Source organism: Solanum dulcamara, chromosome 9 (genome assembly GCF_947179165.1).
Source record: "Solanum dulcamara chromosome 9, daSolDulc1.2, whole genome shotgun sequence".
NCBI classification, from domain to species: Eukaryota; Viridiplantae; Streptophyta; class Magnoliopsida; order Solanales; family Solanaceae; genus Solanum; species Solanum dulcamara.
In genome coordinates, this window is record NC_077245.1 from 9,959,866 (window position 1) to 9,972,111 (window position 12,246).

General features: G+C 28.6%; 1 protein-coding gene across 1 annotated transcript; it reads right to left on the reverse strand.

Moving 5' to 3' along the window:
• Positions 1 to 1,144: 1,144 nt before the first annotated feature.
• Positions 1,145 to 3,510, reverse strand: LOC129902757 (probable trehalose-phosphate phosphatase H). Its single transcript, XM_055978142.1, has 9 exons — positions 3,060 to 3,510; positions 2,834 to 2,974; positions 2,570 to 2,734; positions 2,397 to 2,456; positions 2,195 to 2,296; positions 1,994 to 2,071; positions 1,727 to 1,867; positions 1,527 to 1,619; positions 1,145 to 1,420 (listed from the first exon to the last, which is right to left on the reverse strand). Exons 1-9 carry the CDS (start codon positions 3,303 to 3,305, stop codon positions 1,349 to 1,351), a joined length of 1,098 nt encoding a protein of 365 aa, XP_055834117.1. The 5' UTR covers positions 3,306 to 3,510; the 3' UTR covers positions 1,145 to 1,348.
• Between the last annotated feature and the right edge of the window lie 8,736 nt (positions 3,511 to 12,246).

A 12,246-nucleotide genomic window follows, 5' to 3' on the forward strand; every position in this document is an offset into this window, starting at 1 on the left:
GAGTTGATGCTACCTTAGTATATAATTTTGCTAGTTCTCGTATGATTTCTAAACTCTAGTATGTCCCAAGTGGAACTTTATATATATAATTTCAGTAAACTTTAGCCAAAAATTGCAATTTTTGTTCTGATTTTTGTTCGATCGATCGATGCATTATTAACCAACTTTGTATATCACTTTCTTATTCCATGCAAAACCATCTCAACTATTACTTGAAAGTTGAAAGTAGTTCTATACATACTTATATATATGCTATCCTCCCATCATCATTATATAGTGCATGTAAACCAGTAGAAAATGATAGTGTTAGTGTAGTGTTTCATTTCAGGGACTGCTCCAGAATACAAGATATATGGATTAAGATTTGAAACATTTAGAAGCTTCAATGCTTATTATATATACATATTCAATAAGATTTTAATAAATATATATAATTTAAACTAAAACTTTTAAGTACTAGACAAAGATGAAGCCAAGATTTAAAGTTTATGGTTTCAAAATTTTAGTTATTTTAAGTTAGTAGGTTTAAAGTGAGTAATTTAAGCCAAGATTTGTATATATTTAAGTTTATGGTTTCAGGATTTTAAGCAAGATTTGTATATTTTTAATGAAGTTTTTAAGAAAAATACAAGATTTGAACTAAAAATTAGGACACAGCCGAACTCTCTACTAAAATAAGAATTTTTAGTTAATAACTTGTGAATATTTTTTTGGGCTTACTGATTTATGAATATATTATTTATATATGCATAATAATTTTGACATAAATATATAAAATGAGTTTGGTCGAAGTTAATGAGTTTGGTCGAAGTCGTAACTCCACCATTGTGAACCTGCAAGCTCTACACTAATTCATCCACTTCGAAATTACTAAATATTGTGCAACTCAATCGTACTTTCATGTTAGCTCTTAATGATTCCAACTACAACAAAAAAACATTTGCACAAAGAAAGGCAAAGGCTCCACGTGAAAGGGTGTTGTTGTTGTCCTATTTTTGCACCACCATAATACATTTGATAAGTCCATATACAAATGCATGCGCTTTTCCAAATTCACATGCACAAATTGAATTCCACGCCAACACGTGTTAACCCAGATACACACACATTATATTATACAAAATAAATGGAAGAGAGAGAGAAGTGCACAATAATACTTTCTTATTGAAAATTTATATTCAGAAAATTACAAAATTTTCTCCATTTTTCCCCAATTACAGTTGAGTTTTCCAAGAAGAAAAAGATACAAATTAAGTTCTTTTAATTAACCCCATCCCCAATAAAACTTCCAGGGTTAAAAGGGTCAACTCCTGGTGTTAATTAGCTAAGTCTTCATCTGCCTTGGGTTTTATTTCCTCTGATATCTTTGTTGTAAGGACGATTTTGTCCACTCCACTAAACGGTTCAAAAAGTACATAACCTGCCATATTAAGAAAACACATTAATATTCTGAGCAAATATATAAATAACTTATTATTTTTAAAAAATTAAATTAAGAATAAATTACTATATATTTTCAATTGTACCTCTAATGGTTCTTGCAAAGAATAAGAAGCATTGGTTTCTTTAGGTGATTTGGACACTAATATTCCAAAGCCTTGTCCTCTATCACGCAAAACCTGATCATTTTTCATGATAAAATGTTAGTACAATTATTATTATTATTCAAAAAAAATGCAAAGACATAATTTTTTTAGTTGAAGAAAATTATGACCAAAAAAAGTACCTTGAAAGCATCCTCGTCAGTTCGATCATCACCAACGTAAATAGGCAAAACATCATTTGAATTAGCATAACCTAATGATTCCAATAAAAACTCCAGTGCATTTCCCTTGTCCCATTTAATACTAGGACGAATCTCCAAAACCTGTTATTAAACAAACGAAAAAATCAAGTTTAATAAAGTATATTTTTTTCCTTTTTGTAATTTAGTAATATATTAAACATCAATATTGTTTAATAATTACGAAATAATATCTTTGAAAAAACATACCTTTCTTCCTTGAGTTAATCGAAGTCTTGGGTATTCCTTAGTCACTGATTTCACTTGCTCAGCTAGTTCAGTCCATCTCTGGAATTACAAAAAATAAAAAGTTAAAAACTCAATTATGACTATTTTTAAAACAAAAAAAAATTCAAGTTAAACCAAGAACTATTGAATAGAAGTTTAAAGAAAAAGAAAAAGAAGTTGTACCTTTTCTTCAACACGACGGAAATGTACGGATAAACAAAATTTGTTGTTTTCCACTTTAGCTCCTGGTATAGATTTTGTTTTCTCCACTAAAGATTTATACACCTGAAAATGTTAAGTAAACGTTTTAATTTTCTTTTTCCTTTCTATAATGTCTAAGTGGACAAAAACACTAGAAGTAAAGTAAAAAAAAAAAAGAACTAACCTCACTAATCATGGGTAAAAATTCTCTTGCAGGTTGGCAGAGTACAGTTTGATTTTTTCCCTGAATAAGTCCAAAAAAAAAAGTAGCAAATTATTATAAAAGAACAAAAAATGACATGAGATTAATATAGTAAACTAGTTGAGTTAAAAAAAATAGTAATATAATTTGCTTACTTTTCTATAGTTACGCCCTTTAACAGGCGCTTTGATGTCCATTCCATGACTTCCAGCATAATACAATTCCGATAATTTCACAAAATTAAACACTTTTGCTCTGCATCTTCCACTCACTATTGCTGTTGGAAAATACTTTGATGTGTTTCTCACTGCTTCCCTCATCTAATAATAATTACCATAAACCAAATAAGTAATTTAATTTTAATCATATCCGATTAATACAAAGAAATTTAGATTAGTTGGTAAGTAAACAAAACAAACCTCAGAAGTCATGAAGGCTTTATCAGGATCATCAACAATGGGAGACAATGTACCATCATAGTCCAAAAACACTACAATTTGTTTCCCTTTCGAAGCGTTTATAATTTCATCGAACATCTTCAGAGCTGAAGGATGATGAACCTGTTCAATATACCTCAATAAGTTATACTCCTATCCGTTTATTTTCGGAAATTAATTAAGAAATGACAGAATAAATTAAACTCACAATCCAAGACTTGAGATTTTCAGTTTCGGAGGATCTTCGAGTTGGAGACGAAGCTCTCATGGAATCAAGTAAAGCAGTGATTCTAGTTGCATCAGTAGAATCAATGTTTTTGAATGATTTCATCGCCGGAACAGCAATGAATCTTCCCGGCTTGGGGAGTGGTCCGGGAACGGCCGGGGAGAATGATAAGAGTGAAGAGTCGAATCCTGATCTCGGGTCGGAAATAATGACACTCTGGTTGGCCATTTTTGCCACAAAAATGAGAATAAGAAAACAGAGGACTTGAGAAACAGAGCAAATTACAAGACAGAGAATGAGCCTTTTTTCCCCCTCTATGTATTGTGTTTGAGTGTGAAAAAGAAAGGAGATTGAGAGGAAAATGGGGAAGAAATGAAGAGAATGAGAGAGAATTAAGGGGTGAAGTGAGACAGGGAAAGAAGAAAGGGGGAAGTAGTGAATTTATAGGTTAGAGAGGGGGGCATTAAATAGACGAAGGCACCACAGTTTTTCCGCCTCTTACCTTTTGTGCCCTCAGACGACTCAGCTATGCGTCGGACTATGTTCCCGTAAAGTTTATTCACACTCATATTTATTCTCGTAAAATGATATATATTATAGTGGATTATTGTTTGTTTTAATTTATGTAGCATTGTTTGATTTGATACAAAATATAAAGTAAAAAGAAATGTTTTAGAAATTTGTGGTCTAAAAATACTGATTGATCATTTGTGTTTCCGTAAATTATTTCATTAAGTATAAAATGATATTTTTGAAGTTGAATTGTTTTCAATTATATAAAAGGTGATAATCTTTTTGGACGGACAAAAAAAATGTGTTACATAAATTGAAACAAATAAAGTAATATATATTTTTATTTTTATTTATCACTTAAATATAATTTAATTATATTTTTTCAATTTCAATTTATATGATATTTTTCATTTTTTTTTTTATGGTTATTGATCTTTGAAGCTAAATTGAATCAGATCAATTCAATATTTTAAAATTAAAATTTAGATTAAAAAATTATACAAAAAGTATTACTTATAACTTGCAACTCATTTCAAGTCAATATGATAAAAGAAAATATATTTTACAATATTGATTAAAATTACATGATTTGAATCTCAAAAGGCCAAAAAATGTCACACAAAATAATATAATTTAATATAAACTTGAGGTGTTTGTAATTTTAAGACAAATCCTCACCCTTAAAAGAAACTCTTCACTTTTTTGGTGGGGGTGGGGGGGAATGGGGATGGAGAAGAGGTTGCTATTATTTTGGTAAGTGATCAATTAGAGTATTTTGGTAATCTTTGTTTGGATTTAATGTATCTGCTAATGTGAATAGTTAATTAAAGATTAAGAGGGGCTAATGATGCTAATTAATTTCTTGTAATTCAATTTGATTTTGGGAAGAATGCATCTAACCGAGTAAACGGTCTTATATACCTTTTCAGCTAATGATCTTCTTCTTCTTTTTTTTCCTAATCTTTTTGGCACCTTTTCAATTGTCAAGACTCTAGAGCCAATTGACTAATTTAAAAAAATGAACCAAATCGAGTAATTCGTGTTTTAATAAAAATTTAGTATTTTGGAAATACACGAAAAGTATCATAAGATATTATTCTTATTTAATTAAAAAACATTCTGAAATTTGAATTTCTGAAAACTAAGTGCTCAGTATTTTGAAATAGGGGTGTGGTAAAAGTTTTTTTTTTCCACCTTTTTAAAACTGAATCTGTGTTGTTGAGGGTGTAATTAAAAAAAAAAAAGGTTCCGGAGTCATATATGCAAATTTGCCTCACCGATAGAAATTTTATGTGGGATATATATTTTAGAAAAATTGTGATGACAGTATCGAGATCAGCTTGTATACCTTCCACCAATAACAAATTTCAGATAACTATGTTCGTTAAAGACTCGAATAACTAAGAAGAAATTCTCTAGTATTTTTATTTTTACTGAAATATCTTTATCCTATCTGCTTCTTCCTCTTCTTAGGAATAAAAAAATTTCGAAAATAAATTTGAGACCTTAATTAATCGATTTCTTTGACCATTAGGTCACGTCCTGAATGCCTTGAGAAATATATATTTAATTAACTCTGCCAAATGAAATACATGATGCTACAAAGAAAAGGAATTGTCTAACATTTTGCATGTAAAGGACCCTTTATTTCCCCATAAGTTCTTGGTATTACCTAACTAAAGACTTTGCATGCGTAGCCATTTCTAATTTCTATTGTAGACCTTAGGTTATGGTCCTAATTTAGATGACAGCTAATTCAGTCTCAAAATATTCAATAGATTGGTTAATGTAATTTGGAAATTTTACTACCAAAAAGAAAATAGAGAATAATTTTAGGGAATATTATATTATCAACGTGAATTTAGGACTAAGGAGAAATTTCTAAACTTCTAGCAATTATTCAAGAATTTTGCTTTATATATAGATTTTTTTTTCTTCCCCATTTTGGACTCTATGTTATTTGTGATTATTATTTATTACTTCATTAGCTAATTTCAATTCATAATTAATTCATGACATGAAAGCAATTTTAGCATACTTAATTAAGAAAAGATGGACAAAAAGAGTTTCTTGTCCAGCTAGCTACACTTACTTTTATATAGTTCAATAATAGTTCAAATTATTACTACATGTCAATGTTAAGACCTTTGTTTTATTAAAGCTAAACCTTACTTAGATGCTTCACAATAATGTCATCATATACCTTCAAGTTCACACTCCCACGCACAAAAGTAACAATTCCTCCAATCAAAATGTGATAGAAACGAGTAAAGAAACGAGTAAAATGTACTAATTATATTCATCATAATTGCAATGCTTAACTTGTGCTCATAAAATTTGTGGTGTTAGCATGATAGTATAAGAAGACAATTAAGTCATTTTCATTTACCCTTTAGTTTACAAATTACTTAAAAAGGTGACTTGTATTTAGCTAGGGATCAATATCAACAACAACAATAATAATAACAAGTTCAGTGTAATTTCATATATAGTGTCCGGAGATGGTGTATATGCAACTTTACATATATCTTGTGAAGATAGAATAACTATTTTTGATAGCTAGACCCTCCGCTCAAATAAGCATATCAAACCCAAGAATGAAAAGAAAATACAGTTATAAATAAATCATGCTAAAGCTAAGGGAGAAAAACAGTAGCAAATTAAAATAAACGTAATATCCTAAGCAAACAAACGTATAGCAAAGTTTGCATAATTAAGTAGAATATTGCAAACCAATAATGTAGAAAGTTTAATTAATTTACTTTGAATTATTTTGCAAATCTAACACTTTTTTTTGGTGTCGTCATTTTAACTAAAAATAGAATAAGTTTCAATTTTACCAAATTCACTTTGATGCTAGCTAGTAACTTTAGCTTCCCAATTATAAGGCTCCAAAGAAATATATGGGAAGTTTGTTTACGCAAGTTTTTAGAAATCTGTGGGATTTCTAAAATAAGCGGAATCTTTACATATAAATAAATCACCCTTACTGACAATTCAAAAAACTTTCTTCAAACAAATACATTCCTTATAAGGTAAAAAGTGCAACCCTTCCATTTTTGGAAGTATACTTCGTTTTTACTGCCTTTTAGCCCTACTATATATGCTTTCCTTTTACTTTTCAATTTTACAATTTTATTAGAATGTAGCATATTATATACAGATGAAAAACACAAATTGTCTAAGAAAATACCTAAATGAGGTGGGGAAAGAAGGAAGATAGGTGAAAAAGAAAAAAAAGAAAGGCGACCAATTCAACTAGAACAATTATAACGCATAAATTTTATACTTCTTTCGTTTCAAAGACTTTTTCAGAGGTGGCAAATTGGTTGATGATTGCATATTAACCCTTTTACTTCTTTCCATTTTTTTTCTTAAAATTAGAGATAGATAAAAAAAAAACTCATTAAAAAATAATAATTTTAAAACAAATAATTAATACGATTTTGAATTTTGAAAAATTATTTATTTTAGACTATAGTAAAAATGTCAGAATTTTATTTATTTTGAATCGAAGAGAGTACAATTCTAGAAGCAAACTCTTGCTTCAACTGAATGCTTCCACAATTTCATTAAGAAGTATAATATGTTGAATTGGTGCGGCTACTTACTCCTCCAAAAATCGATTAGATCGCCTATTCTTGAATTAATTAAAAAGAGTTTAATTTTTATACATCGAATAAAATAATGTTTAATTTATTTATTAATTTGTTAGGTATTAATAGAAATCTAGTGTTATATATTGAAAACTAGAAAATTCTGTTAGGACTAATAATATATAATTTTTAATATGTCATTTATTCAATTTACTCTTATATTAGCAAGAAAATAGCAACCATCGATAATAAGCGACAATAGTAATTTGAAAAAAAAATACATATAACTTACTATAATATACATTAAAATTAAAATATACTAGTATTATTTTTGGGAACTATTAGTACTCATATTTAATTGTTTGGTATGCTGACGAAATTATTATGAGATTATAGTTTTTGGATTATAATTCCTAGATTAATTTATCACACATGAGAGATGAAATAAAACAATATCAAGTTGAATAAGATAAGATGGAATATCTCAGAATTAAGTTTGAGATAAAAGTGATAATGTATTTGAGGGGTAAACTTATACTATCTACCAAATACAATTTTATCTAAGACTTAATTATGAAATATTTCACCTTATTCCATGTACCAAACCCCCAATGCCTTCCAATTCTAAGACTTAAGGTCCTTGTAGTACTAATTAGCAAACAAGGGACCAACGACCACATTTTAAATAGAACGAAAATTCATTAGTTGCCCTATTCATGAACTTCGACCTTAATTTCATTTTCAAAATTTTGCACCGTCAACTTTTTTCATTTTTTTCGTATGTCAAGTTTCAACCACTAAGAACTTTCCTCACTATAAAATATAGTCCTTTAAAAGTACATTTCTTTTCATTAATTATTTCTCCACCAAATTAAAAGTTCTTTAACTAAAACTTTATTAATTAAGAAACATATAAACAACCTGACCTAACAACCAACAAAAATTAACTCAAACCTTAAAACCCCTACGTAACGCCCCTTGAAAATAAAACTAGCAGCCCCTAAAAACCTAAACAACTGCATGAGAAAAACCAGCAGCTTCTTGTCCTTATTTGTTTTATAACAACGGTAATTAAAACATAGTAGTATTGTACATGTCTGCATGAACTCATCTTTCCATTATTTTATGTCCTTTCTATTGTCATTAGGCCACATATCCAATTTTAATTTCTTTCTTATTACAATAAAAAAAAAAAGATGATGACATAGAATCAATCTGTTGAGTGTTTTCGTGGAAATTGTGTTAGATTTTAAGGTGAGAATCAAAACTTTCTTTTAGCATGGCCAAGAGAATGTGGAATATTTTGAAAAAACTTATTTTCTTTTTAATTAACTTTTTGTTGATTGAGTAACTTTTGCATATTGATAGGGAAAAAAGGCCACGAAATCAACCGACCACACCGATTAGTTGAAGAGGAAATATTCAAGGAACATTAAAAGTAAATAAAAAAAATTAGCCAAACTCCCATTAAGATATTGAATCATTTTTTAATTACTTTTTGTTCTCCTTAATTCTTTCTATTGGGATTTGAGAAAATTCGCTAAAGATTCTTCTTTGGACTCTTTCTTAAAATAGTCACATATTTGAAGTTTGAACTTCATTTACCTTTGCTGGAAAAAAAGAAGAAGAAGAAGAAATTAGTAACTGATAAATTTACTGCTAATCCTATTTCACAACAAATTAGTAATAGATTATCAAAAATATTTATTAGCAATGAGCTATTTATTGACAAATTAGCGACGAAGTTTGAAGCTAGTTTTAACTTTTTTTTGGAATAGTGTTTCACATTTGTTGTAAATGCAATGGCTCCGTTTCTGTTTTTTCTACTTCCAAATTAAGCCCTTCAACCGATGAACAGACGCAAATGGAGACCATAAAGATGCTTAATTTGACATTCACTTATGATATTTTTTCCATGTTGTATATTAATTAGTAGGAGACACAGTATATATATAAGTAATTTAAAAAGAGAAAGAATATATATATATAATTAATATAAACGACAATTGTCAAAAGAGAAAGTTAGGCAAACTAAACGTTACTATGTATGTATGTATGCTAGGTTCAAAGAAATGAATCTTTGATTTCATACCTTTTGAAAATAAATTAAATGAGAATAACTTTTAGGTTAAGAAACCTTCCTTCCTGGTTAATTCCTCCTTTGAGAATCCCAATATGAAGAGAGGCCTAACTCGAATTTTGACTTAATTTGTCTTGATTTCTTTGTGAACAAATTTATTACTACTATAGTCAAGGTTAACGGCCAATGAACATGTGACTAGATACTTTTTTGTGTCAATTATATGGGGTTATAAAATTCATTTTAATTGGTTCTAGTAGTTAATTTATATTCATAATGAATATTGAAGAAAGTCTCGATTGGAACAAACGAATTATAGAATCACCTCAATTTTTTTTAAAAAAAAATTGGTAAGGAATCTTGGAAAATTATTTGACAATGTTGAATATAATAAGACCTAGGATGAGTATATTTACCGGCCAATATATAATTTCTTCTGCACTACTTTGATATTTGTTGTACCAAGTAAAAAAATGATAGTAATTTATATATCATGTATCCTAAACGGGCGATCAGGAATTTAGATATATCAACATTCAACAATATTATACATTAAAGGGTTGAGCGGATGGTTGAGTTGGTTGAGCAGATGGTCTTTTAAATAGGATTCTCAAGTTAGAAACCCAGTCGCACATGGATTATATATACCTAGTGCATTTTACTTTTCTTGTGTAGTTTACGGACTATTTATTACACTGAAGCAAAATTTACGTTGTGTACACCCGAAAAACAACAGCTGGGGTTCCCATGTCGAAAAAAAAAGAGCAAGTTCTATTAGTTACAAAAAAAAAACCATTTGACGCGAAAATGATAATAAGGTTTGGAGTATTAGAATTAAATTCATAATGCTCAGTTTGGTTTTGGATACCGATTGCTCCGATACGTAGAAAATATCCAAATAATTGTTTTAATAAAGAGTAATATAATGAAAATTGCAAACGCTAAAAATATTTGAGATAGTTGATTAAAAAGTATTGTTTGATGATTTTTTAAAGAACATTGCAAACCCTCTAGTGTTTTTCATAACCCATGCCTTGTTCGCTTTGCTCAAAAGGCATCACGTATGAATTTATTTCTTGGATTATATATCATCATCAAGCATAAAAATATATATCATATGATTTTGTGTTATGTATTATTAGTATAAAGTTTTTCACTTTTCTCTTCCATTGTCAACATGAGATTATCTAAAAAGTCATGTGCATCTCTTCTTCTACGTGAGAAGATTATTACTCGCCTAGAAGTCAAAGGCATATTCGTGATCTAAATTTAATGGGTTTTAACTTCTTAAGATTTTCAATATTAAATTCAACATAATGTTAAATTTATGGATCCAAATCTAATATTTATGGAAATCGGCTTGCACTTCGTTATGACTGTCATAATATTCTTTTGTTGAGAAAAAGAAAAAATATAAAGGAGAAAGGCTCAACTAAGACATCGAATTTTGAGAAAAAGTTTATTTATGTCATTTGTTAAAAGTTTGATTCTATGCCATATGGACGAATCATCGTTCTATGCGACGTGGCAGAATCATCATTTGCCACGTGGACAAAATGGATTTTGCAAAATTGGATGGGTTTTTAATTAACTCATAATGACATGGATGAACCTTTTCTCAAATGAAAATGGCATAAATGAATCAAACTTTTTAACAGATGACATAAATGAGTCTTTTCTCAAAGTTCAACGGCATATTTGAGCTTTTTTCTTTTTTAAAATTAGTTTAAGTGTATACACGGTCATTGTACGAATTTTTTAATCATACCAACATGTCAACTTTAACTGTTACGTATGATTGGTAATCTATCTTATTTTCAAAATTATATATCTCACATTTTTAAAGAGACTAGTGAATATTTTTTAGATGACGTGATTGTGTAAAAAATTACTTACAAGTGACGCAAATATATATAACTTAAGCCTTTCTTTTTTTCCCTTTTTCTTTTTTCTTTTTTATAATCATCTATGCACGTGTGTTACCCGTTGGGGGCTTCTTCGACAAGCTACCAATGCCATATTGTCAAACCTAGGAATATTTTTTTTTCTCTGGTTTAACTAAATAACTTAGATCCATCAAATTAAATGATCAAACATCAACTTTTATTAAATATATGTGTGTGTTTTTAATCACGTACGTCCTACGTAAACTATGACTCCAGATATTTCAACATAAGAATTTCATGCAAATTAACATATATTCTAATTAATACACTTGATAGAATAATTCCTAAGAACTCGCACTATTTTTCATGTGGTACGTGTATAGTAAAAGAGTTGTAAGTATTACACCATCAAGTGATATATGCAAGTAAGCCTCATTAAAATATGGAATTTCAATACATTAAAAATGATTTTTAATGATAATAATTTTGTTATCGCTAAATATATTTTTTAGTGATAATTAATACTCTTTATAAATGTCCCTAAAGCATATAGCGATATTGAATTCAATGACAATTAAAAAATTCCAATAAAGGCTTTCACACTCTTTATTAATGTGCATATTTATTATCGCTAAAAGTTATTTTGTTGTAGTGTTTAATTAAAGTATTAAGAATAAAATATGTTACTTGCTATAATTAATAAAAATAACTTAATAATGTAATTAAAACTATTTACTTTAACGATGTATATTATTAAAACTAATCAATCAATAAACAAAAACAGTGAGAAATCAAAGGTAAGTCTCTTTCATTTAGAGATCGAAGCCAACTGATTTTTGTGAAAAGGCATTCAGAATAATGCATAATTTTTGATGTTACATCATATCTGTTACGTGTTAAGTCCGTGTGTGAAATAACGACACGATGGCCATATGCTTTTCATGAATTTGCATTATTTTTCTTTTCGAGAAAAACTAGTGTTATTTGTCAAACTCATTAAAAATATAATTAGGTATGTGTCCTTATCATCCACTCATTTTCGATATACTATTTAACGGTTTTAACACTTTTTTCAATTTAACATATTGTTTGTA

What these genes read in the sequence shown, in the direction of transcription:
- LOC129902757 (XM_055978142.1), bottom strand. Translation starts at nt 3,305, where the DNA reads ATGGCCAACCAGAGTGTCATTATTTCCGACCCGAGATCAGGATTCGAC. An exon ending in TCCGTCGTGTTGAAGAAAAG is followed by an intron (nt 2,072 to 2,194) that starts GTACAACTTCTT and finishes TTGTAATTCCAG; the next exon opens with AGATGGACTGAACTAGCTGA. An exon ending in CTTTGCAAGAACCATTAGAG is followed by an intron (nt 1,421 to 1,526) that starts GTACAATTGAAA and finishes TTAATATGGCAG; the next exon opens with GTTATGTACTTTTTGAACCG.